Below are 27,707 nucleotides of genomic sequence, written 5' to 3'. Positions count from 1 at the left end.
TCCCAGATGGGTGGGTATTTCAAATGTGAACAATATTGGACAGGTAATTTTGCCTAGCATGGTGAATTAATGCAAGCTGAAAAACCCATGGGAGGGAAGGGGCCATAACTCATTGGGAGAACACATGCTTTTGCACGCAGGAGGCCTCACGATCGATTCCCAGTATCCCAGTATCTCGTCAGGGAAACAAAAGCCTTCCATTTGTGACCTTCGAAAGCCTCTGTCAGAGTAGAGCAGCGTTCTCCAACCTGGCACCTTCCAGATGCGTCGGAGTACAACTCTCAGTATCCGCCAGCTATGCTATCTGGGTCCAGGTTATTTGAAAGACCGTATCCTCCCTTATGAGCCTGCCGGTGCTTTGAGAACTTCTGGAGAAGCCCTTCTTTCAGTCCCACCATCTTCACAGGTGCGCTTGGTGGGAACACGGGAGAGGGCCTTTTCGGTGGCTGCTCCAGTGCTTTGGAACTCTCTTCCCGGGGAAGCTAGACTGGCTCCCTCCTTGATGGGCTTTCAGAAACAGGCTAAAACTTGTTTGTTCCAGCAGGCCTTTGGAGAATAATCTGGTCCTCCATCTATGTTAATGACTTATAATTTTGTTGTGTATTTTAAACATTTGTTTTAATATCATTATTATCATTATTTATTTATTTTTACATTTCTTTTCCTAGGTTTTACAAAGTATGTTTTAAACCTTGTAAGGCCGCCTTGAGGCCTAGTATTGGGCAAAAGGCAGGATACTACTACTACTACTATCATCTGGCTGGACATGGTGGGAGTTGGAGTTCAAGCACAACTGCAAGGAGCCATGTTGGAGAAGGTTGGAGTAAGGAATGGAGCTGGGTGGACCTAAAGGATCTGACACAGAAGAAAAAGGCACCGTTGTATGTTCTATATGTTCACACCTGCATTAAAGATCATCACTCTCCTCTTCTCGTGAAGGTTATGACCTATCCCACCACAGATGGTGATGGGCATAGGTGATTACAGGCGAGACAGAGGTCCAGGAAATTAAGAAGCTGTTTAAGCAGTATTTGTAAGGGCACCTTGAGCATCTCCCTTGTGCCATCTTGCCATGGCTGTCATCCAAAGAACCCGCTCACAGGTCTTCTTCCGCTAGCCACCAATGTGCTGTCAATTCGATCCATTTGACAAGAGTTGGCCCGGTGGGACTTACCGCCAAGACAAAAGAAGGAAAAAAGAGGTATTTCCCAAATTCAAGCTTATGGTGCCCCCTTATGGCAGCCACTTACAGATGTGGAAGAGCTTAAAATGCATGCCTCCCACCCGGCATCTGCAGTGACAGCTGACCAGGGAACACTGCTAAAATAATTACGAATGCTGATCTTGTAACTTGATGGTGCTCAAAATACTTAAGAGACGCTGAATTTGCTGCATTTCAATTTAAATACAGCAAATTTAATTGCAGCAGCGTTCATTTCATAAGCGAGGAATGAAACGCTGCCTCCCCTAGAGGTCCCTGGAGTACTTCTTAGACTCCGAAGAGGCAGGGGGAAAAGGAAGGAAGTTGGGTCGCATTTTCCTGCCTGTTTCGCTCTTCGGTAAAGATAAATGCTTCATCTGGAATAATCTTTACATTGTCCTCCTAGCACCTAGTTCATTCCAGCTTCTATTTGCCCTGCCTTAAAGGCAGGGGTGGGCAACTTTTTTGGCCCACGAAGGACACATACTGTGCTGGGTCAGGGGCTGCTTCTGCACACATAAGAACAAAAAAAAAGAACCGTGCTGGATCAGACCAAGGGTACATCTAGTCCGGCATTCTGCTCACACGGAAGCCAAGCAGATGCCTGTGGAAAACCACAAGCAGGGCATGAGTACAACAGCACCCTCTCACTCATGTTCCCCAGCAACTGGTAGGCATAGGCATACTGCCTCTGAGACTGGAAATAGCAGCTAGTCACCAGAACTAGTAGCCATTGATAGCCTTATCCTCCAGGAATTTGCCTAACCCTCTTTTTAAAGCCATCCAAATTTGCTGGCCATCACCACGTCTTGTACTAGCAAATTCCACAGTTCAACTCTGTGCTGTGTGAATCATAGAATCATAGAATAGCAGAGTTGGAAGGGGCCTACAAGGCCATCGAGTCCAACCCCCTGCTCAATGCAGGAATCCACCCTGAAGCATCCCTGACAACTGGTTGTCCAGTTGCCTCTTGAAGGCCTCTAGTGTGGGAGAGCCCACCACCTCCCTAGGTAACTGATTCCACCGTCTCACTGCTCTAACAGTCAGGAAGTTTTTCCTGATGTCCAGCCAGAATCTGGCTTCCTTTAACTTCAGCCCGTTATTCCGTGTCCTGCACTCTGGGAGGATCGAGAAGAGATCCTGGCCCTCCTCTGTGTGACAACCTTTCAAGTATTTGAAGAGTGCTATCATGTCTCCCCTCCATCTTCTCTTCTCCAGGCTAAACATGCCCAGTTCTTTCAGTCTCTCTTCATAGGACTTTGTTTCCAGACCCCTGATCACCCTTGTTGCCCTCCTCTGAACACGCTCCAGCTTGTCTGCGTCCTTCTTAAATTGTGGAGCCCAGAACTGGACACAATACTCTAAATGAGGCCTAACCAGGGCCGAATAGAGAGGAACCAGTACCTGCCCCAGTCCTTCCTTTTATTTGTCCTGAATCTCCCCCCAGTCAGCTTCATGGGATGACCCCATTGGGTTCTAGTATGATGAGAGAGGGAGACAAATGTCTCCCTGTCCACATTCTCCACACCAGGCATAATTTTGTCCACCTCTATCATATTCCCCCCTCGCTCGCCCTTTTTCCAAGCTAAACAATCCTAGCTTCTTTTCCCATAAGGCAACAGACCCTCCAACAATTGGTGTTTCACAGAACATTTGTGGATTTCCCCCTAACCAAGGTAAAGAGCATACAGGTTAAAAAAAGAAAGGCAGACGATGGGAAAGATGAAAGCCACCTGACACCTCAACACCTGCTTGTTCTGTACGAAATGCCCTTTGCAAATGTTTCCTACCAACTTTTTTGCGCTACTGCCAGGCACAGGGATCGTGTCAAACTTGGGGACTGAAATGCAGCTCCTATGGGGGGGATGTATGAGCCTCTTTGAATAGCCACATGAATCGTCTGTACGTGCCCCTGCCTGATAGTGTTCCTCCTCTGAATGAATGCTTGGAGGCAGTAATGGGCTGGATGAGGAAAAACAATCTGAAGCTGAATCCAGACAAAACAGAGGTGCTTGCTGTCAAGGGCTCTGACCTAGGTTTGGAGGTGTGTCAGCCAGTTCTGGATGGGGCTACACTCCCCTTGAAAGACTGTGTTCGCAGTTTGGGGGTGCTCCTGGATCCATCGCTCCAAATGACAGCCCAGATGGATGCAACAGCCAGGAGTGCCTACTATCAGCTTCGTCTGATACATCAGCTGCGCTCCTTCTTAGAGTCAGAAGACCTAAAGACAGCAGTGCAAGCGCTGGTAACCTCAAGGCTTGACTTCTGCAATGTGCTCTACACAGGGCTACCATTGTACCTAGTTCGGAAACTTCAACTAGTTCAAAATATGGCAGCCAGGTTGGTCACCAGTACATCTAGGGGTGAGCATATTACCCCAACATTAAAATCACGCCACTGGCTGCCGATTAGTTTCCGGGCAAAGTACAAAGTGTTGGTCATTACCTTTAAAGCCCTAAATGGTTTGGGTCCAGGTTACCTGCGGGATCGCCTTCTCCCATATAGTCCGCCCCACACACTCAGGTCCTCTGGAGAGAACTTACTTCAGTCAGCTAAAACTAGGCTGACATCAGTTTCCCAGAGGACCTTTTCTTCTGTCGCCCCCAGATTGTGGAATGGCCTGCCGGAGGAGATTCGTAAAATTAACTCTGTGTGTGATTTTAAGGCAGCTTTAAAGACTAGCCTTTTCCAGCAGGCCTACCCAGATCAATGTTAAATCAAGAATTTTTAAGATGTATTGATTCATGTTCTAATGTTGTTCCCCGCCTCGATCCGAAGGGAGAGGCGGGTAAGAAATAAATAGACGATGATGATGATCAATAGGGAAAAAAGGCTTTAAAGATAATGCAGGGGGCGGTTAGGGAGGAAAACCTGTTTCTCTGTCAAAGGATGGTAATAGACCAAGGTAAGAAATAAATAATTTTTTTATTATTATTATTATTAGCGTGTAAAGACTCCGTGCTTGCAGGACGGCAGAAAGGGGGGAAAGAATGTCGTGTTCCAAGAAACAAAAACCTTTCCCGCTGCCACTTTCTGCTCAGCGAGATCAGCTAGATGCCTTGCAAGTGAAGGGATAGCCAAGCAGATGCCCGCCAGTAGTAGGACGTTATTTTGGCAGCGTTCTGGTGGCATTTCCCTGTTTTAAAACGACACTAGCTGGCATGAAACAAACGGAGGAAATGCAACCACATCATTGCTAATGGCCCCATAGCGCTGCGAGGGGCAGATCGAGGAGGTGAGCGACATCTGTTTGGTATTTCGGCTCCCGATTTATCGCGGACATACTTGTGCTTCCATTAGCTGCCGTTTTCCCAGCTGACCTCTTGGCATTAAGGAAGGCATATCCAGTGTTAAACTCCCATCAGCTTTGAGTGGCGCTGACCTCATTGCGAAAAACTGCAGTTCCGCTTTAACTTGGCCCGGATGGTGCATTCCATTAATGCTGCCCTCTTGGAAACATCTGCTCTGTTTACACTGGGGGCACCGTGGGGGGGGGGAGCCATTTACTTCAACACACACACACACACACCCCACTTTGAACCCTGATCAAGCACAGAGATAGGAGCCATCTCAGCCATGCACGATGGGGGCAGGCACCGCTGTGGACCTATGCAACAGAAGTCTGGCGCGCAGCAGAACACATCAGGCTTCGGCAAGGAAATGTGTTCTATTTCTACCATTCAAAGCCGCTCGCAAGAACTGAACACACAAAATAACACACGTTAGAGGTCAACAGGTATGGCAGACTCTTCTGGTGCCTGGAAGTAGATATCCCCTGGAAATGACAGGTATTGAACCTGGGACCTTCGGCTTTGTCACTGAGCTGCATCCCTTCTGGGGGTTCGTCCCACCCTAAGGACCTGCAGAACTCACTGCTACAAGACGGCAGGGTTGACGTCAAGGGTGGGAATGGTCAGGCACCTGCTGAGGCCCACGCCCCAGCACGGGACCACTGACAAGAACCCCATGGGGTTGTTCCTCCTCCTCACCACCATCACTGGAAGCTGCTTCTTCACCTGCCTCTCACTCTGGCCCAGACCAAGGTGGTGGTGAAAAGGAGGAGCAGGAGATGCCCTGGCCTACTTGCTCCCTGGCTCTCTGCCTGTCCAGCAAGCAAGTGGGAGCCACGTTGAGAAAGAGGATGAAGAGCCATAGCGACTGGTAACAAGGGCAGTGAGAAGGTAGGCTCATTTAGGGAGGGGGCCCCACTGAGGGCCTCTTATCCAAGACCCTTCACAAACCTGCAGGATGGCTTTAAAAGGGGGTCACACAAATCCCACAGCGTATTTATGAGTTGTATGAAGAAATACCTCCATTTATCTGTTTCTGAATCTCCCACCCATCAGCTTCATGGGGTTCTAGTATTATGAGGAAGGGAGGAAAATGTCTCCCCATCCACGTCCTCCGCACCATGCATCATTTTGTACATCTCTATCATGTCTCCCCTTACTGGTCTTTTTTCAAAGCTAAACAATCCCAGCTGTTGTAACCTTCCCTCATAGAGGGGATGCAACAGCCCCTTGATCATTTTAGTTGCCCTTTCCTGCAAGTTAAAGAACATGCGAATAAACTCCAGGAAAGTACTTAAGCCCAGACCGCAACCTGATATCCTAATATTTCTAAGGAAGCAGCCACATGCTTAACAGTGCGCTAGGCAGTGGTCTCCCCTTTCGGCTGTGGCATGCTTCGTCGCCACATTAAAGGCCCTGTCTCCGTAAGAGACGCACAGGAGCGAAGTACTTCAATAGCACAAAATCCTGAAACGTGCTGCGAAGAGAAAATAGGAATGTACATGAAATAGGGTCTGCATTTTTCCAAGCCAAAGTTGGGAACTAACTGCTTCTGGTTGTTGTTGTTTTAGCTGCGTCCAGTGCGCACTCTAAACACCGAAGCTAAAAGGGGTTTGGAAGGTTTATAATTCTTGCATTATGACCTGCACTAACTTGGCCTTCGTCTGAGAACATTTAATTTAAACCACAGAAGCCGTCAAAGCTCGCTAAAATTTGAAGGATATTTCTCCCAACAGGTTGTTTTATTAACTCCTATTGAGACGAATAGTCTCAGCCGCAACTGCCCTCCAGCGGCTCGGATGTAGAAATGGATCACTTGAGTTCCAATACATTAACCTCCAAGTTTTTCATTTCCACTCCAATAAAAATAAAAGGGAGTTAACAGTACTGAGGACTGCACTGGAGGGCAAAGAAGACAGCGACACACTGTGTGAAACGGCAGGCTGTGCACTAACTGTGCCTTAGTGTTCATGTGCATATGATTACTGGCATGCGCACTAGAGCCCAGATGCATCTCCCACTCAGGAAACACAGGGAGCTGATTTTCATGAAGTCAGATCATGGATCTATCTAGTACTGTCTAGATCAGCCACGCCCCGAACTAGTGCCCTCCAGATATTTTGGACTACAACTCCCAGCATTCCTGGACATTAGTTATACAGGCTGGGACTGAGAGGCACTGGAAGTCCAAAACATCAGCTTGGGGAAGGCTTGGTTTACACAGACCAGCAGGGACTCTGGAGATGCCAGGGATCTGTTTTTGAGGGCCTTTGGGCAAGACAGCCTCCATGGTTCCCCTCAATGAGTCCAACTTCTTACTGCCATTGTCACCTGCTGCTGTGGCACCTCATTCTCTCTCTCTCTCTCATCATGGCTATTACTTGTTTACTTGATAGGCAGAGCGTCAATGAACAAGTAGAACGTGGCCTCTGGTGCTCCTCCATCTCCTTATCACCGCTGTCTGGACCAGAGCCAAAGGCAGGTGAAAAAGCAAGGTGCAATGGAGAAAAGGAGGAGCAAATCCAGAGGGCTTTTCTCCGTGGGGCCCCTGCTAGGAGGTGTGGGTCCTTGGGAAGTGGCCTGCCAGGGCTTGAACCTTGGACCTTCTGCATGCCTAGAGAGTGCTTTACCAGGCTATAGTCTATCCCTAGGCAGATATTTAGGTTGCTGAACCCGGAAGAATTTTATTCATTCATTTAAAACAGCCTTCCTCAACCTGGGGCGCTCCAGATGTGTTGGACTGCATCTCCCAGAATGCCCCAGCCAGCAGAGCTGGCTGGGGCATTCTGGGAGTTGTAGTCCAACACATCTGGAACGCCCCAGGTTGAGGAAGGCTGATTTAAAACATTTCTCGGCAGCCTTTCAGGGCAGAAGCCCTTACAAGGCGGCTTGCAACTATGACAGGTCAACAAACCTAAGCCCCACAAAATGGTAATAAGGCCTCCCCAAAGGCCCAAAATAGGGGCAGGTGCCAACAAAGAGAGAGTTTTGGAGCCTATGCTACCCAGCTCAGCAGGCAACAGGCCGACACCAGATCAAAATATGGGACAGTCTGCAGATGTACTGGCAGTACATAAAAATGTGATATTGAAAACATAAAGAGAAGCAGAAATAACCTGTGGTGTGGCTGCTTTGATTCCAAGCGGCCGATGTCAAAGCACCTAAAAGTCCCTTCCAGATCCTCACTGTGTTTCTATACAGACTACAAGTGACTCCAATTGCATTGTTTCCTTCTCCAAGTTCACATTTCTTTTTCTTTTTCTAAGGACTTGGCCTGCTCGCTGCCCTGTTACAAAGAGCATTTTTAAAACGTCAGCATTCTAGCTAGACGGATACAGCTCCATTAATAATGCAACGGCAGTTTTAGGTTGAATGCATAACAAGGGAGAGGCTTCAAGGTTAAAAAGCTGCCGTGGATGGCCTGCTTTTGCTGGGTGGGGGAGAAATTAGTACCACAGTGACGGCCCCGTCTTTCAAGGTACTGTTGTCCTGGGAATGCAGAGCTGAAGGGAGGCACTAGCTGCTACCAGCCAGGAGATTGAGGGCTACCGGGGGGGGGGGGGGGGAGAGCTGCATACACACCCCGGCCTCCCAGGAAGAATATCCTGCCAAGGGGGAGACCAACCAGGGCCTTCTTCATCAACCTGTGAAGGTGTTTCAATGTCTCCGTAGCCCTTACAAAGCGCCTGGGAGAAACCCAAGTGTTAAATCAGTATCATCAGAAAATCCTGATACTCTTAGCTTTCATTAACAAAAACCTTTCTAGGTTTTAAGGCTGCAGATGGGGTGGTGCGTGCGTGCGTGCGTGCGTGCGTGCGTGCGTGAGTGTAGAAGCCTTGGGAGTTTTTTCCCCACATCCTGGCCCATGATGGCCAGAAGGAGAATAATGTATACAAAGGAAATGGGATTCATATTGCAGAATTCGACATTTCTCGGTGCAGATGCCGTATCAATTTGGTTGCCATTTTTCCTAGTCTGGAGGCCTACACAGCTCCGGGTGTAGAAGGCCAGGTCTACACACGGCAGAAGCACCGAGGAACATAATTGCTTCACCATTTACGAGCGCAAGCGGGGGATTCCATTTTTTAATGCTTCCCCGCGCAAATGACTCCCTGTAAGTAAAAACAAAAGTTAGCATAGCACAGAGAAACTTCGGGTCCATCCCTTTCCCTGCTGTGCTAGTTTTCTACTTGCAGGGCTCAGATTTATGTGTATATTTTAATGTAGGAGAAAACTTAAAAATATGATTCCCCAGCTACATTCTAAAGCGGTAAAAGTTAACCACCTCTTTCTGCAGCAAAGAAAAACACACACACAGGTCTGATGCCTTATTAAACAACAAATGACTTGCCTAAAATCAATTATGTAAAAATGTTTTTGCTTCAATTTTGTTCTAAGGTACATTAACAATTTAAACGTATCACCATAATCTCAACAGTATACAATATATCCAGTTTGTCTTACTTTTGTCAAATGTGCTCGTAGACTATGGTTAGAATCCAACGTAAGCCCTACCCATTGAAACGAATGGGACTTAAGATACCTCCCTAACCTGAACCTTCATCCTAACTCTCACGTGTCACTGAGTCTTCCCTTCCAGCCACTCAGTCGGTAGCCAAACAGTCCTGGTGGCCCACTCAGTCTGTCTGGCCCGGCTAGGCTCTACCGATGCCCCCGTTCCTGTCCGGGAAGCTGTGCCTCCGAAACCCTTTTAGAGTCAAAGTTTCATTTCTGCCTGTAAGGTAAGACGGGAGCTGGTGCAGATTCTGTTTTAGCAAATGTACCGTGAGCTTTGTGGGGTCCGTTCCAGTTAACTCATCCAAGCCCACCATGTTTTGAACCGGTTGGAGTTTGAATGCTCTCCAAAAAGCAGCATCACACACGTCTACCTACACTAATTCATATCCAATCCTTTGCTCGCACACACGAGTCTTGCTATACTCTTCCTCAACTGAGACAGCTTCTCTGTGGCCTCCTCATGTGATTAATTTAAAATGTCTCTAGGCCGCCTTGGATCTTTGCAACTGAGGAGCTCTCTTATCTCCAGAATCGTAGGAGGAATGGTCCACCTCCAGGGACCATTGGGGGTGGTCTGTGCCAACCCAGACCACCCCCAACACTACGCTTATGGAATTTGATGGCAGCCACACCTCCACAGGATAAACTCCCTAGGCCTTCTGAGGACTGAAGTTCCTCTCTATTCGGCCCTGGTTAGGCCTCATCTAGAGTATTGCATCCAGTTCTGGGCTCCACAATTCAAGAAGGACGCAGACAAGCTGGAGCGTGTTCAGAGGAGGGCAACCAGGATGATCAGGGGTCTGGAAACAAAGCCCTATGAAGAGAGACTGAAAGAACTGGGCATGTTGAGCCTGGAGAAGAGAAGATTGAGGGGAGACATGATAGCACTCTTCAAATACTTAAAAGGTTGTCACACAGAGGAGGGCCAGGATCTCTTCTCGATCCTCCCAGAGTGCAGGACACGGAATAACGGGCTCAAGTTAAAGGAAGCCAGATTCTGGCTGGACATCAGGAAAAACTTCCTGACTGTTAGAGCAGTGCGACAATGGAATCAGTTACCTAGGGAGGTTGTGGGCTCTCCCACACTAGAGGCCTTCAAGAGGCAGCTGGACAAGCATCTGTCGGGGATGCTTTAGGGTGGATTCCTGCATTGAGCAGGGGGTTGGACTCGATGGCCTTGTAGGCCCCTTCCAACTCTGCTATTCTATGATTCTATGACTGCAAGCAGCCACCTCCTCAAAGTTGCAACTTCTCTGTTACGAACCCCATCTCTTGAGGGTGAATTCCTCCGTGAAGAGGAAGCAAGGCCAAACTTTTAAGTCCTCCCCTGTGCAAAGTTTCCTCTTGTCCTCCACAATGTCAAAAGGAAGCCTTCCTCCACTGCCCCTCCTCTTTAAAGAAAGAGGTTAAGCAAGACAGCCCGGCTCACAATGTGACCAAATTAGGAAACAAAACTCCAAAAGGCTCCAACATGGACCTTGGGATGCCGTGGCCCAGCGCTTAGCCTCTCTGACCAGACTGAGCAGTGCTTGAGGCCGCATACGCAAGGCCAAACATCCCAGCGCACTGAAGGCAGGCACACAAGCCCACGATTGCTGACCACTTCACACATGACGTTAAGATGTTTCCAGTGCATATCTAGAAAAGTATTGGGCGAAGGAAACACGCACGCGCGTGTGTGTGCCGTGCAAATAAGCCCCTCGGCAAGCTGTAATTGGCTACAGCTCCTTCTTCGGTGCCTATTGTGGCAAAATGGGTTTGCCTCTGTATAATGTTGACATAGAGCCTCCATGCCGAGAAGCAGTATACCACAGAGCGCCAGAAGCAGAGGGACGTTACCTTCATGTGTTGCTTGTCCTGCACACTTGGGTAATCAGCATGGGGAAACTGAAGGATTAGGACTACACGAGAGGTGGGGAACCTCAGGACCAGAGGCCAAATCCAGCCTTCCCACCCCTTTTCATGCAACCACCAATCATCTGGCCGTTTCCCAGCTTTTGTGTCGTTTCTTCACACACACACACCATTCTAAAAGGTAGTTACTGGCAGTAAGAGCTATAAGCGAATATAGGCGGGTATTTTCTTATATTTTTGCTCCACCCCTTTTGTTTCAGCACCGCCCCTTTCCCTAAGACCACGCCCACCACTGGAATGTGGAGCCCCAGAGCATTTCTGAAATACAATTTGGTGTTCGGATGGAAGACGTTCCTCCTCCCATAACTAGAAGGACCTCTGCAGAGCTCTTACGTTCTTTAATAGCCCTGAGAGATTACTGCCCATTCCACTTCTAAGCTATTCATGCTTACAAGTTACTCCAGACAATGCCTACTATTTTTCTGCCATGAATTGGAGTGAAGTTCTTGGCACCAGCTCTGCGGCTGCCTTCACACCACTCTGGGAAAACAAACTTCTTTGGCCCACATGTTTGGCTCAACAGTGTGTCTGTTGGCATGTTGGGCCCGTTCAGACAACATGCTAAGCCATGCTTCGGCCTCTAACCCTTTTGCAACAAGTGGTTAGTGAGCCTGGTTAAACTGCGGTTACGTAGCCACCAGGGTTAAGAATGGTTCACATGACACACTAAGCCATATTGGGCCCATTCAGAAGACACCTGAAACCATGGCTTTAAGCATGGTGGTTAAGCCAGAAAGCTAGGTTGTGTTCAGAAGACACCTTAAACCATGGCTTTAAGCATGGTGGTTAAGCCAGAAAGCTAGGTTGTGTTCAGAAGACACCTTAAACCATGGCTTTAACCACAGCGAATTGGAGCGTGTTCAGAGGAGGGCAGCAAGGATGATCAAGGGTCTGGAAACAAAGCCCTATGAAGAGAGACTGAAACAACTGGGCATGTTTAGCCTGGAGAAGAGAAGATGGAGGGGAGACATGATAGCACTCTTCAAATACTTGAAAGGTTGTCACACAGAGGAAGGCCAGGATCTCTTCTCAATCATCCCAGAGTGCAGGACATGGAATAATGGGCTCAAGTTACAAGAAGCCAGATTTCGGCTGGACATCAGGAAAAACTTCCTGACTGTTAGAGCAGTACGACAATGGAACCAGTTACCTAGGGAGGTTGTGGGCTCTCCCACACGAGAGGCCTTCAAGAGGCAGCTGGCAACCATCTGTCGGGGATGCTTTAGGGTGGATTCCTGCATTGAGCAGGGGGTTGGACTCGATGGCCTTGTAGGCCCCTTCCAACTCTGTTATTCTATGATTTTATGAATAAGGCCTTTTGCTTTATTCACCATGGTTAAAGCTGTGGTTTAAGGTGTCTTCTGAACACAGCCTGGCTTTCTGGCTTAACCGCTGTGGTTAAAGCCATAGTTTAAGGTGTCTTCTGTTTTTTGTGGTTTTAAGTTTTGTGAACCGCCCAGAGAGCTTCGGCTATTGGGCGGTATAAAAATGTAATAAATAAATAAATAAATTCTGAATGGGGTCAATGTTTAGCTCAAAACACTTAACCATCACGGTTTAGCACGTTGTCTGAACAGGGCCACTGTTGACCTGCAAGCAATGCCACATTCCAGGACTTCAAGTCGAGAGTAGGGGTAAGTTCCCATGTGCCAATAAGCTGGCATACTGAGAGCATGTCCCAGGGCTATACACAGCTTTTCAACCTCTATTAGACTGCAAGTATCTTCCAACCGACAGCCATTCAGACCACTGCAGAATCTTGCCACAAGAGCTGGAACCCGGCCCTCAAGCCTCTTTCAGCTGCTGTTGCCATAAACATGTGCAGGTGGTGAGGAAAGATCAGAGCAGTTCAGATACCCAACCTGGGAATTTGGTTTTTATGTAAGCAGGAAGCACGAGGGAGACCTAAACTAACGGGCTTCAACTGGCGAGCCTTTAAAACATTAACAAAATTCTCCACCCTACACAAGGTCAGACGGGCCCAAAGGTCTAAGCTAGGAAGACAAACAACACGTCCTCTTATGGATATATTTCCAAGTTGATAGGCATAAGGCAGAATCATCTTCTCACTCAATGGTATGGCTATATATGGCAGGAGCCTAAGGCAGGACAAAAAAAAAAACCCCAGAAAAAAGCATGTTTCTCTTCCCAAACTTGCATGATCTATTTTTATACCAGCGGTTTGTGAATTCCTGTTTTTGAGAGGTTTTGGGTAGTACACACAACCACAAATAACTGTGGGGGGTTGGGAAGAAAAGAAAGAAAGAAAGTGGGGGGGGGAGGGAGACAGAGGAAGAGACATTTAGGGAAGACATCCGGCTTCTGGCAAAGAAGTCAGTTCCAAATAGGTTCTGCTGATTTTCAGCACATTTTGAACGGAGCCCATTTATCAAGCTTTTCTGGACTATATATTCCTACAAGCAGGTTCACTGTGGGGGGAAAAAAGCTAAAAAATGTGTATTCTTGTTGCAGTTATTTGAAGTGAGGCAAAAGGAGCAGATCCACACTTTGAGGACAATTACACGGTATAGACTTCCTGAGACTGTACCGTTTTAGAACAGTGGAAGAGAGAGGAAGAGAGAAGGATACAGCTCTTCATCCTGACAAGCTAACCTTCTACAGGCGGGGGCCTTTTTGGCATGTGAAAGCCTTCAAACCGCCAGAGTTGCACCAGGAAATAGTGGGGTCCAAGGAAGGCAGAACCAGGAAGCTGCTCTCTGAGCATGAAGCTCCGCTCTCAGAAAAAGCCAAACCAGATGCGTGAAACAGGCAAGAGCTTGCCTTGCGCTCAAAGCAGAATGAATCTCCAATTCCCTGCTGGTCACATGGTACCAACAACAGATCGGCTCCACTGGTCCCGTAGCAGTTCACAAGGTCAAGAGAGGAAAACGTCCAACGGGCTACGCATTTTAGGGTACCACATATTCTGTGTGAGAGTACGCAACTTGAGTGTAACGCTTAGCACCGGGTATGTCATTTTCCAACAACCTTGCAAGGAAGAAGAGCGTTCTCGGCTGCATCATGGACCTGAAGGTGGAAGCTGAAACTCAAGACTGAATGGCTTTGCCTGAAGCCACGTAATGAATGCACGGCAGAGACAAGATTTCAAGTATCAGAAGTAGTAAGCCCATATACACCAGGGGGTAAAGCAACATGCCGCCTTCCTGATGTTTTGGACTACAACTCCTATCAGCCCCAGCCAGCGTGGCCAATGGTCAGGGACTATGAGAGCTGTAGTCCCAAACATCTGGAGGGCACCAGTTTGCCTACACTTGTCTTAGAGAAACAGAGCATGTTCTGCCAACCAAGACATGCAAAGGAGCCCAAAGTTATTCCGCCTGTAGAGTTCAATTCCTTGGCGCACGATTAGGACTCACTTTGCACACAGAGCCCTACTGAAGCTCAGCCTTCCAGCGCAACCTCCAGAGAACCTAAGCGCTCGTTCCTCTCTTGTGTGGTCCTCAGCAACCCACTTGAGGAGGGGGCCGAGCTGCCACCAGCCCCTGCCACAGCGCCACGGCTGACGCCTCCGCCCACTCTCTCCTCCGCCTCTGTTTCCTCATCGGTTGTGCTGAAGAGCAGCACCAAGACTGCAGCCGAGTTTTCGCTGCCCTTTTATGGTAGAAAAATGAAAACTACTTGCCCGGCAGCAAGCGGAGGGGAGGGAGAGAGAGAGAGCAGATGGAAACTTGCCATTTGTTGTGGCTTTGGCAAGAAGTCAATGGAGTATGTTCCCAGCTACACCATTCAGAAGGGTGAATGCCACATAGACAATTGAATAGAAAACGGGGGAAATGGGGAGGAGGGGGAGAGAATAGAAAAGGAAAAAGTCATGGCTCCACAGACTCAACACTCCTGGCTTACAGCTGAAAGGTCATAGAATCATAGAATGGTAGAGTTGGAAGGGGCCTACAAGGCCATCGAGTCCAACCCCCTGCTCAATGCAGGAATCCACCCTAAAGCATCCCTGACAGATGGTTGTCCAGCTGCCTCTTGAAGGCCTCTAGTGTGGGAGAGCCCACCACCTTCCTAGGTAACTGGTTCCATTGTCATACTGCTCTAACAGTCAGGAAGTTTTTCCTGATGTCCAGCCGGAATCTGGCTTCCTGTAACTTCAGCCCGTTATTCCATGTCCTGCACTCTGGGATGACCGTCCTAGCAGGCCGTAGCTAGGCACATTGTGAGACAAACATGGGGAGCAATACATTGAGTTATTCATACTCCCATGGCAAGCTTTGTCAGCACACTCTCTATAAGGCTCTTCCCAAGGTTCTGTGGCCCTCTAGCTCGGTTGAATAGAACCTCTGGGCCACCTGGAAGACCAAAGATCCCAGAAATCCCATATGGCTGCGACCTCCCATTCAATTGACCATCACTTTGGTGGGTTCACAGCCTGAAAGGTGCCTCTCCTAAGACTTCATTACTAGTAGCAAGAACTCTGAGCTAAAATACAAAGGTATTTTCGGCCCCACCCTGCTTTGCCTCCAGCTGTGCCTGTTGCTGAAATGCAGACCCCCAAAGGGCTTCTGCAAAACGAAATTTGTCCCCTTGGGCTGAAAGCGTTTCGATACCCCCTGCTCTAGTTTGACCAAGGAATGGAACTGAGGGTGGAGCCAGCTCAGCTGCAAACGCTTAACGACATCAGAAGAACCCTGAAGGATCAGACCGAGGGTCCACCTAGCCCAGCACTCTGTTCACACAGGGGCCGACCAGTTGTCAACCAGGAAACCCCTAGCACAGCGGTTCTCAACCTGTGGGTCGTGACCCCTTTGGGGGTCGAATGACCCTTTCACAGGGGTCGCCTAAGACCATCAGAAAACACATATTTCCGATGGTCTTAGGAACCGAGCTACATAATTTTGCTACATAACAGTAGCAAAATTGCAGTTATGAAGTAGCAACGAAAATAATTTTATGGTTGGGGGTCACCACAACATGAGGAACTGTATTAAAGGGTCGCGGCATTAGGAAGGTTGAGAACCACTGCCCTAGCAGGACACGGGTGCAATAGCAACAGCAGCCTCCTGTCCATGTTCCCCAGCAACTGGTGTACATAGGCTTGCTGCCTCCAATTCTGGAGGTTCCTATAGAGTTCTATGAACTGCAATCAAGGGCACAGAAAGGGGACAGGAAAACCTGCCCCTTGCCCTGCAAGCCTGACTTAACCTGGGGCAGATTCATTCTCCCTAAGGCAACTGGCAGTATACTGCTGTATGGAGGAGAAACGTAAGTGGTGCACAGGGTGGAAACTGCTGCACTGGAGGCAGAAACTGCCCTCCAGCCCAACATGGGGCAGCCCCAATGAAAGGGGGGGGAGCACGTAGACACACAATGGACTCCCACGGAGGTCCTGGCCAAATACACGCCCTTCCTCCCACCAGCTGCTGCCCATCAAGAGGACGGACATTTCACTTGTCCACATCACTCTTTCTCTCCCAATCCTAGAATGTTTTCCTCCCTCCCAAAACCCAGGTAACAAAAAGTTTACGGAACCAGGTATACAAAAAAAAGCTGTATAGGACTGAAAAGGTGGGGGGGGGGGAGAGGGGGAAACGCAGGCAGCTTTAAGTGTAGCCTCATTTCCCAGAAGATGTCAAAAAACAGACGCCGCAACCAAAGTCCTGTCCCTTGAAACACAATGGCTGCGTTCGGACAACCCTTTAGTCAATGGTGGGGGGAGTAGTCCACTACACTTGGTTTTTTTGTGGGCGCTCCCTACGCAACATGTTCCTACACAACTGTGGAGTGGACTAATAGTCAACCTGGCATTTGACTGACACAGCCCCCGCCCCTTTCCCCACGCTCCCTCCTCCCTCAGTCCTCCTGGTGCTATCCCAGCAGCCTCTGCGAGTTGTGCCACCTGGAGCAGAGCAGTCGGCGTGGTTTTGGCCACTCTTGCCCAGGAACTCTGTAGCCAGCCGAGGTAAGTCCACTCAGCCCTGCAAAATGGCCCACTGGCTCCGTTCGGACCACATGAAAAGCAACAGTTGTGAGACTAGTCAACTCTGCAGCCAGTTGTGTTTCTCCAGTGGGTGGTGTGTTGTTGTCTTTTGAGAAAAAAGTCAACCGTGGGGTGTTTGTTGCTTGACAGACGGCACAAATACCTACCATTGACCATTCAACTGATAGTTGACTACTAAAACCACCAGTGTTTATTGCGTATTGTGTCCGAACTGAGCCAATGAAAATCAGCTGGCAAGAGAGTATTCTTTTTACTTTAAAATTTGTATCTCTCCCTCCCACCCACCACCGCATCAGCACAGCTTTCAGGCATGAGATGGAAAACTGGTTATAGGGCATTTAAAAAACTGTGTTGCCACAGAGAGGGGAAGTAGAAAGCAAGCATCAGGAAACTCAACAAATGGAGGAGGGGGGGGGATTGCAACACCGGGATTGAGCAATTATCCCTACGCTTAGAATTCTCGACAGGGAAAGCTGAGCTCAGCCAAAGAAGACTGCTGACTAGAAGACCTCTTTTCCCAGTTGTGTCTGGGAAAAGGATTCAACTGACGGTCTTTTGCCAGGAGGAAGAGAGCACGAATTAGCCATGTTCCAAGAACTCTACCGACTCATCACGTGCCAGAGAAATACAGCATTCAATATGTACTCGATATCATCCATACAGAAAACATTTTTTCCTCCTCCCTCCCAATCCACTTTCCTTTTGTGCCATGTAAGCTTGTGGGCTGGGACTGCCTTATTTCTGACCTTTGTAAGCCACTCTGGGAGGCTTTTTTGTCTGAAGGGCGGGATAAAAATGCTTTGAATAAATAAATAAAGAAAGAAAGAAATAGACCCTATTATTTATTCAAAGACTTCGATCCAGTGCTCCAAATGCAACTCGTTGTAAGGAGAAGGAAGGAGCTTGGGGAGCAGCCACAGCCCGCCAGCAGAGCAAATATTTTGCATGCACAGGGCCTTGGGTTCGAATCCCTGGCATGCTCAGCTAAAAGGGACTCGGGGGGGGGGGGGGGGGAGAAGCCTGCTCTCCATGGGAGAGAGAGAGAGAGAGAGATACTGCCAGCTGGAACAGGCAATACTGCAACAGATGACCTGACTCAGCAAGAGGCAGTTTCGTGCATTCATACTTCCGGGCAAGAAGTTTCAGCCATCTTGTTCTGCCAAGTTTTTTCTTTGTGAGCTATTAATCTGCAAGCTTTGGCCGTGAGTTGCTGCCTCTAGCTTCTTTTGGTATTTTTATAGCATCCTTATTTAAAAGAATAATTGAGACCCATAACTGTCACAGCAGTCCCGTTTCTTTTATTGCTGTGTGCCACTTTGAGCATTCGTAACAACGGAAAGAGTGCGCGGGAACCTTTAAAGTCAGGGATGCTGACCTTCTTTTAGCCTGAGAGTCAAATGCCACTCTGGGGAAGCTCTTGTGTGTGTGTATGTGTGTGTGTAGGGGGGATTCCAGTGATCGGGGGAAGGCAAAGGCAAAAGAGGCACACACAAAATACCAGCAAATTGTAGCTTAAAGCTCTTGCTGTCAGTAACTAAGGGGAGGCAGTGGAACGTCTTAGAATGGAGAAAAAACTGCAGAAAAGCTGGAAAACCAAGAAATGGTTTTTTTTGGTGGGGGGCAGAAATATGACCTTCTGGGGAACACTGGAAGGCCAGAGGCCAGAATGGGAATCCTAGAGGGCCACATCTGAACCTCAGTTCTTCACCCCTGTTTTAAGTAAAGAAATTAATGAGCAATGTTCATGATCGTCCAGCCATCTTTTCTTGGAGGGGCGTTATAAAGGGATGATAGCATTCAGCCTCTTCTTGCTGGAGATGCTGTACCCATGCTCCACCAGGAGCAGTGGATAAACTGTATGCTAAGGTGTACAAGAGATGCTAATAAGTGAACATGCGTGACTTAGGCTGGTGTGATGTCATTGCAGAAGTGCAGGGAAATTGAATTCTTTATCCATCTTGCACAGTTGTATAGATGCTGGCAGGCACTCGGGTATCGCTCTCTTTCAAACCTTGGCTATTGGTTTGCATTGTGCGTAAGCATGCAGGGACATGTGGGGGGGGGAGGGAGAGAATCTACACCGCAGTTAAGGAACTAAGCTTTCTAAATAGGAAAGGAGGTGAAGTCATTATGCTTGGCTTGCCTTACACCTGAAAGGGAGCCGGCAGAAGTAGACGCTCACCCTTCTGATGTCCTAAGCTCCCATCCTTCTGCCCTCCTTCCTTACCCAGCGCCCAAATGTCTTCTCTTTCAAAGATGAGTTATTACCATGGCAACAGCATCTTTCACCTTCCCATCTTCCAGCTCGCTGGAAACGCTGCAGTGCCCTGTGCTGAGACTGCAAAGAAGAACAGTGCCTCTTCTCTGCCCATAATATACAAGGGTATATACAATCCTGGCACAGAAACTGCAATCGTCAGCAAGTCACACTGTCTGCTAGACACACACACACACACACACACACACACAGAGACGAGCGACCAACGCAAGCCAATCACGTCTGGGGCAGGCAAGGGAGGGGGGCAGCTGAGCTGATTACCTGCCAACATCCATCCGGGCTGAGAACTGAGGGAGAGAAATAGCCTTCTTAATTTACCAAGGATTGGAGGGTTGTAGCTTTCAAGGAAGAAAAAGAAAAGAAAAAAGGACCCAAGAATTCCCTTGAAAGCAAGGTCCATTGATTCCCCACCAGCATGCTTCTGACAGTGAATAGTCAGACCTCTCTCCAAGTTAACAAGTCCAAGCTTTCACCTTTTGTTTATCCCTGGCATTCAGAGATAAACATCCATGTATATGTTTTGAAAACTGTATGACACGTTCCCGCAATAGCTGGCAATCAAGGCGGGTTAACAAGATAGCACAAAAACATCCCTGTAAATAAAAACAAAGCAATACATCCAGTCAGAGAGCATGCTCTCGTTAAATGTAAACAGTAAAAGCAACAGCCAGCAGCCAACAAACCAACTCAAGACGACGACGACAACAACAACACAAGAAGCATACCCAAATCAGCATCTTCAAGAAACTAATTTAGCCACTCAAACCCTGCATAAACAGGCCAGGTTTTGCCTAGAGCCTGAAATATGGCAATAAAGGAGTACCGGATGGATTTTCCATGGCAGGGAGACCCACAATTGGGGCACAATCACAGAAAAGGCCCTTCAGAGCCAAAGTAAACAGTCAATTTAGCTATCATGGCAGAATGCATTTGGCAAACCTATCCACCCTTAATCTGTTTCGAGTTGGACGGTATCAGGTAAGAGAAAGTGACCTGGTTCGCACACAGCAACCCAGAGTACGGATTCTCATTGAATCGTGGGTTGTCACTATGTGTGAACCCTGCACTATGGGTTAACCACAAACAACCCAGGAAGAGAACCTGTAGTTTGTAGTTTGGTTGTGAATTTTTGGCTCTTCGTGGTTAACAACCATAACTAAACCATAGCGCAAGGTTAGCACATAATGATAATCCAACCTCCACCCAAACTCTGGGGTTTTCGTTACATGCGAATCAGGTCAATGTCACTTAAACATGCAGAGGCCATGCACTATAAGCCACTGGTAACAGCTGCAGCCACCCTTATTTAGAAGGACTGACACAGCTGTGGCCACAAACACAAAAACGAGTTCTGCCTACTGCATGCTAGCACAAGGGTTTCCCCACAGCTCCAAAATCTACTACCACAGGTCGTCTTAATATTCACCCGCCAGCCATTAGGTGAACTGATGCAACACAATAAATGCATTGGAAGGACACAACCTGGAACAAGCCAATTCTTTTGACTCCAAAAAGACATTCACGTATACTGCAATGCCCATAAAATAGTCTCTTAGTATGTGCATAACTATTTGCCTTTGATGAATTAAGCTTTTAACATATCCATCCACCCAGCCCAGCAATTAATGATATCTTAATGGAAGTCTTGGCTGTATATATGTAGGGGTTTCTTTCAGACATCATGAAATAAGCCCCAATAGACAACCCTTCAGTTTTCAATGCCTGAGAAGCATTTGCTCTTTGAAAAGTGGAGAAGGACTGCACGGCTCCACGCCTTGGAGAATTTCAGAATCTGAGAGAACCGAGCAGACTTCTTCCTAAGGGAACTTTAATGGACCGCTCTTCATAGAAGCATAGAGTTGGAAGAGACCCATAAGGCCATCAAGTCCAGCCCCCTGCTCAATGCAGGAATGCACCTTAAAGCATCCGTCAGATCGTTGTCCAGGTGCATCTTGAATACCTCTAAGCGTGGGAAAGACCACAACCTCCCTAGGTCATGGGTTCCATTGTCATACTGCTCTAACAGTCCGGAAGTTTTTCCTGATGTCCTGCCGGAATCTGGCTTCCTGTAACTTGAGCCCTATTTTAGAGTCTTTACCTATTTCAAGACCCTAAAGCCGCTAAGGCACTTTGCTGAGATAGAGTGTTGGAGCTGAACCACAAAGATGTTAGTTCAAGTCCCCAATGAAGCTCAGTGGATGGTCTTTGGCAAGCTGCCCTGTCTCAGGATTAAATGGGATAACTCCTTAGAGGAAGGGTGGAATTGCATGAAGTGACGGATAACTAAACAAAAGGCTTTGAAGGTCTGAGCTCACTGGCGGCACATAGATTCTGTTTCACTTTTTAAGAAAGAAGCCAACTTTTAGAAAGAGGGCCAGACTGCATAGAATTATTTCCGACTGTGGATAAATCAAGGGTGCCACCTAGTGGTTTTCACTTTTCAACATCTTACAGGTGCACTTCCCATATTTCCCGATTTCCAAACTAATACATATTATTGAGACTGTGCTGCCAATCGCGGACTCACTGGAAAGAAAGCTTTCACTGGGTTGTTCGCTCCCTACAGCAGAAACTATAGCTCGAAGTAAGGCGCTTTACGCAATTGCCTGGTATTCTGAGCCACAGGCACTGAAGGAACACGGCACTCAATGCTACGGTTGAAACCAAAAAAACCACGACGTGTCGGCATTAAGCCTTAGCTCGTGGGAATAAGGCAGGGTGTGTTACATAGCAGATTGGCTGCAACCGTCAAAAAGTGGACCAGAAGGACTCTTTCTGCAAAACAGACATCTGCACATTTAAGCTGTGGCTTGGCTTGCCCCGACTTACACTTTAGCCATATTAAAATGCCCAAATCCACCTTCAAGTGATTTGTTTTGCCAGGCCGATGTTCCCATCTCTCCAGCTGCAACACTCGGTTAGGCGCACACGGTTCTTACCAAGCGCCCCCAGCAAGAGATTCTTTTGCTCTGAAACACGTTACTGTGCAAAGCCCGCTCCGGAGATCTCTGGGCCGCTCTAGGTACCAGCGAACCAAACAACAGGAGCCATCGAACTGCTCCTCCAATGCTGTCAAGGACTACTGCCTGTGTTGTTGCATCGCCAGTTCGTCACTAGATAAAAGATCCACTCCTTACCTTCCTGCAACGTGGGTTAGGACAGCTGAACCGCTTCACATCCTTGTCCAGTAGAGCTGGGAAGTTGCAGAAGGGACACCTGTGGACCAAGAAGAAACAGATTGAGGGCATCATATCAGCCCCTTGCTGTATTTGTCAGTTAGAGAACCTTAAGAGGGGATTAGACGACATCACGGAGGAGAGATTGATCAGTGGTTATTAGCCATGATCGCTATATGGAGCATCTACGGGCCATGGAAGTAAACCACTAAATGCCACTTGCTGGGCTACCATAACAGCGTGGGGCTACTGTCTGTAAGGCCCTGTCCCCAGAAATGCCTGGCTGGCCATAGGAGGATAGAAAATACTAGACTAGATGCACCCCTGGTCTGGTCCAGCAGAGTTCTTTTATGTTTCCGGCTACAAAGATGCCAAAGGTAGTATTTGCTGAATATGTAATTTTCAGATTGTCCCATCACCCCAGTTTAGAGTAAACCTATTTGGGGGGGAATATTGGGTAAGGGTATTATGACCTATAAAGCCCTATATGGTTCGGGTCCAGGTCATTTGCAAGAACGTATTCTCCCTTATGAGCCTGCCCGTGCTTTGAGATCTTCTGGAGAAGCCCTTCTTTCAGTCCCACCTTCTTCACAAGCATTTGGTGGGAACATGGGAGAGGGCCTTCTCGGTGGCTGCTCCGGTGCTCTGGAACTCTCTTCCCGGGGAAGCTAGGCTGGCTCCCTCCTTGATGGGCTTTCGGAAGCAGGCTAAAACTTTTTTGTTCCAGCAGGCCTTTGGAGAATAATCTGGCCCTCCATCTATGTTAATGTCTTATAATTTTGTTGTGTATTTTAAATATTTATGGTTTTGTTCCCCCCCCCCATGTATATTTTAAACTTTGTAAGGCCGCCTTGAGGCCTAGCATTGGGCAAAAGGCGGGATACAAATAAATATAATAAATATAATAATAATATTATTTATGTGTTATATTTATATCCCACCTTTTCCCTAAGCAGCTTCATGAAGCATTCATGGTCCCCCCTCTCATTTTTATCCTCACAAGAACCCTGTGAGGTAGGCCTACAGATACTAACGGGCCCCAAGGTCACCCAGTAAGCACTGTGGCTTGAATGGAGATTACTTATTTATTTATTTATTACATTTTTATACCGCCCAATAGCCCAAGCTCTCTGGGCGGTTCACAAAAATTAAAACCATAATAAAACAACCAAGAGGTTAAAAGCACAAATACAAAATACAGTATAAAAAGCACAACCAGGATAAAAACCACGCAGCAAAATTAAATATTAAAATACAGAGTTAAAATTAAAAGAGCAAAATTAAAATACAGAGAAAACAAAAAGGTCTTCAGCTGGCAACGGAAGGAGTACAGTGTAGGCGCCAGGCGGACCTCTCTGGGGAGCTCATTCCACAGCCGGGGTGCCACAGCAGAGAAGGCCCTGCTCCTTGATTTGTACCTGGGGCGTTCCCACTCCTAATCTGATACAATTAACACTACACCACACTGCCTTTCTTTTGGTCGGAACTCTGTAGCAGCATAAAGGCAGAAGAAAGGTGCTGTGTGAAGTGGCCCAAAGTGCCTGGGAATCCCTGCACAATTCAGACCAAATTGCTACCCTTACCTGACTAACTCATCTGCACAAGCAGCAGCCACCTCCTCCTCTGCTTTCCTCTCGTAGTATTTACAAAGGATGTTTTCTGGAAGCACTTTCTCCAACTCGCTAGTTGGAAATGAGCACGTACAACTCCCTTCCATGCAGCTTAGCTCCGACTACATACAGGGGGTGAAAAGAGAGAGAGAGAGAGATTGAGACTGTAAAAGCTGAGCATCACTTAGATTTTAATCATTCACATAATATGCCTTCACATGCAGAGCTGTTTTGCACCTCAACAAAAAGTAATGGAAAGAGGGGTCATGATGAACTTCCATGTTTTAGAGGGGGACACTCCGAGTGAGACAGACTTTCCCCCAAATACCATCAGTCCATGGAGGTAATTCAGTCAGGTCTGCCTAGCTCACACCACCCTGTGACAAGGACAAGAAACTTGTCCCAAAATGTGCAGGGACACAGCTGTACATAGAGCCACATGGAAAGAGACAGGCTAAACACCAGAAGTAAAGAAGTCAGAGAATAGGAAACACATAGCCGAAGGTGCGAAAGAGGAGGAAGTTTGGTGACCCAGAAAGACTTTGCAGAAGAGCGTACTTTCCCCCCAAGATCTAGATACCGGTCTCCAGTCGCATTTCCTGGGGAGGGTGTCCTTACCTTTCCAGAGCCAAAGACAGCCTCCTGAGCGTACTTTATTAGGCACTCCTTGCAAAACAAGTGTCCATCTGTGCACTGCGTCAGCTCCTCAAATGCAAACTCCCCATAGCAGCAGCGGCACTCAATCATCTGGCCATCCTGAAAACCAATTCCTAAAGATTAGCTCCCGCTTCGCAACGTAACGTGGAGCCCTGTGTCCCTAATATGACGCCACATGTTTGGGGGCTGCAGGTGAGCAAGGCAGCCGTGCCAGGCCATATCGCCTGGGTTATGAAGATTTGAATTGGAGAAGGGGGGTGGATCAGGAGAGACCCACGTGACCTGCTCCAACCAATAGCTGCGTCATTCACCAAAAGCGCCTCCTCCTGATGGTGGGCAGACAGGGCTCCATCAAGAAACGACACCAAGCAGAGGGGCTTCCTCTCAGCTCCCAGACCAAGCCCAGAGCCTGGAAGAAAACCCCTGGGCCCTAACAAGGGAAAAGCATATATACAAATGCAAGAAAGCCATTCAACAGTATTAGTCCACTAACTGGTTTATACTAAAGAAATGGGAAATTGAAAGACCCCATTGAGTGGGATGCTGATGATTTAGACATCCAAAAAGAACAAACCACAGGCGACTGGCTCATGCCTCTGCTTGTCATGTTCAGAATTTCTCTCTTTCGCTTATTTCTTTCTTTCTTTCTTTATTTGACATGGGGGGGGGGGAGGCTGCCCCCAACCCAGAACCCCTGGGAACAGAAATTTACCATAAACACAATATTCTCCAGTGGTTCTAGGCTGGGGTGGTTGCACTAAAAGTAATTTTTAAAAACAGGATTGCTTATTTTTCAAATGTCCTGTTTTTTCCACGTCTTCAACGTTTTCGGAATTTTTACTTCTCTTCTGCCCAATATGCATTAGGCACGGAAGTCTCTCTCTTTCTGCCACAGAGCTACTTACTTTTTGATATTGCTCTTCGTTCATCTGCAGGGCAAGGAGGAAATCTGCATGCTGGGGGGAAAAAAGAGACAAGACACACTCAGGGCTGTTGACATACTCCAGTCTTCCATGACGTATCACTTCCCATCTTCTGGTGCCGTCCAGATGTCCACCAGGCTAGCTGGGAATTATGGGGGTTTCAGGCCAACAGATCTGGAGGGCACCAGGTTTGGGAAGGCTGGACGGTAAAGGCTTACCCGTGATGAGCAGCCCTCAAACAATGGCAGCTATGCTCAGTTTTTAAAAATTAAATGGAACACCCACCATGGCTGATCTTCTCACTGAGGAATCCCAGACACATTTCCAAAGGACCCTCGGAGCGTTTTCGAAGTATGTGATGCTACGGTGACCTTGATAGTGAAACCGCTAAGGGCAGCTCCACATTAGATGTAAATGCCTGTACAGATGCCAAGGTGAGCATTTTAAGAGAGTGCTGTCCACATTCTGTGGTAGGGAACACCCCCTATAACTGCCAGTGGACATTCAAGCAAGCGTGCTTGCCAGATCAAGCATGGGGGTGAAAATATTATAGGATATCAGAGTCTGGGCGGGTGGGAGAGGAGGAGGACCACAATGCACTGAGTCTCAGCTGCCATAAGAGCCCCTGAACGTGTGCCCAGGACACTACTCGCCTCTGCCATCTCTTTAATCTTCTGTTCGTAGAACTCCCGCTCCAGCTGCACTGCAGGGAGGAGAGAGAGCTGGTCATAGCTCCTGTAGTGCCGTCGCTTGTTCTCCAAGAAGAACATGCGCTTCTCAATTTTCATAGCGCCTACAGCGAAAATGGAAAGAAAGGTAGAGAGATGATTTAAAGAAAACCAACCTTTCTTTGAATAAGGAAGCAACGACAGGAGCTCAAGGGCTCCCAGCAAAGCGGTCCCCCCTTTGCAACTCGTTCCAACCCCACACCAGCTCTATTTGTTCTCGTATTCACTTGAACAAAAGCTCTAGTTAGGGAGGTGCCAGGAAGTGATCCCCAAATTACAGGTGTGGGAAACGGAAGGCTGAGCCCACGTTCAAAGAGAACCACAAACGCTCCAAAACAAATCAAGGATGGGCGCACTCCGCGCCACCCAAACCCAGTACCAAGAAGGATGGTACTATCTGTATACACATTACGCAAACTTGCATTCAACGACCCGTGCATTAGGGGCACTGGCCATCTAGCGTTTTATAGCTTGCCACCACCAGCACCCTGCAAGGCCGCAGAGAGCCAGTGGTCAAGCGGTGGCAACTTACCTTGCTCAAATTTGAAGTCTATGTAGGAATACTGGTTCATTTCTTTCCTCCTTTTTCGTTTTCCACTGGTTTCAGGAGACAGTTCCTGCCATTTTTTGATGGCATCAGAAAAGGCCTTAAAAAAAAGGCAAGGTAGCAAGTGAACACAAATTCATGAATACAGGCAGAGGTTTCTGCAGACGCCTGTGATGAAGAGGTCAAAATTCCACATTATTTTCTGGGTCCCCCACAACAAGCTGGCACCAATCACAGCTCTACAGACGGACATACACAGACGTTTACACACAGTTGAGCGCAAACATTCCGCCCCGCACACCCAGGTCCTCTGGGAAGAATCTACTTCAGTCAGCAAAGACTAGGCTGACAACCATTACCCAGAGGACCTTCTCTTCTGCTGCTCCCAGACTGTGGAATAGCCTGCCAGAAGAGACTCGTCAGCTTGACAATCTTTTAGCATTCAAAAAAGCTATCAAGACTGATCCCTTCCGGTAGGCCTATCCAGTAGAATTTTAGGATATCTTTAGTATGTTTTTAGAATGCTTTTAGGATGCTTTTAAACAGAGTATACCATGTTTTTAATCAGTATTTTACATATTTTATGCTTGCTGTCTCCCCCACCTCGATCCAATCGGAGAGGCAGGTAAGAAATAAATTATTATTATTATTATTACATATAGCTGCTGACTTTCATGACTATCGACCACAATTACATGTAGCTGCTCTGTAGTTCATTGGTTTAATTTTTTACTAGCATGATTTATTTATTTCATTTATATCCTGCCTTTTTCCTCCAAGGAACCCAAGACAGCATACATAATCCTTCTCCTCCTCTCCATTTTATCCTCTTAACAACAACGCTGTGAGGTAGGTTGGGCTGAGAGTCTGTGACTGGCCCAAAGTCATCCAGTGGGTTTCCAT

At 47.7% G+C, this 27,707-nt stretch overlaps 2 protein-coding genes across 2 annotated transcripts in view; both read right to left on the bottom strand.

The window, feature by feature from the left end:
• Nucleotides 1-27,707, bottom strand: part of SMURF1 (SMAD specific E3 ubiquitin protein ligase 1) — a 303,336-nt gene that overhangs the window by 183,957 nt on the left and 91,672 nt on the right. The window lies entirely within an intron of this gene.
• RNF216 (ring finger protein 216) overlaps nucleotides 1-27,707 on the bottom strand; it is a 69,238-nt gene that overhangs the window by 29,277 nt on the left and 12,254 nt on the right. Inside the window, exons 7-12 of the mRNA XM_063143660.1 lie at nucleotides 26,790-26,904; nucleotides 26,183-26,322; nucleotides 25,512-25,562; nucleotides 24,568-24,705; nucleotides 23,923-24,071; nucleotides 22,301-22,379 (exon numbers count right to left, since the gene is read on the bottom strand). Coding sequence (XP_062999730.1) covers nucleotides 22,301-22,379; nucleotides 23,923-24,071; nucleotides 24,568-24,705; nucleotides 25,512-25,562; nucleotides 26,183-26,322; nucleotides 26,790-26,904 — 672 coding nt within the window. The remainder of the gene's footprint in view (nucleotides 1-22,300; nucleotides 22,380-23,922; nucleotides 24,072-24,567; nucleotides 24,706-25,511; nucleotides 25,563-26,182; nucleotides 26,323-26,789; nucleotides 26,905-27,707) is intronic.

This window comes from Elgaria multicarinata, chromosome 17, assembly GCF_023053635.1.
Source record: "Elgaria multicarinata webbii isolate HBS135686 ecotype San Diego chromosome 17, rElgMul1.1.pri, whole genome shotgun sequence".
NCBI lineage: Eukaryota > Metazoa > Chordata > Lepidosauria > Squamata > Anguidae > Elgaria > Elgaria multicarinata.
Note: the sequence above shows the minus strand (reverse complement) of the source record. Positions and strands in the feature narration are given on the sequence as shown.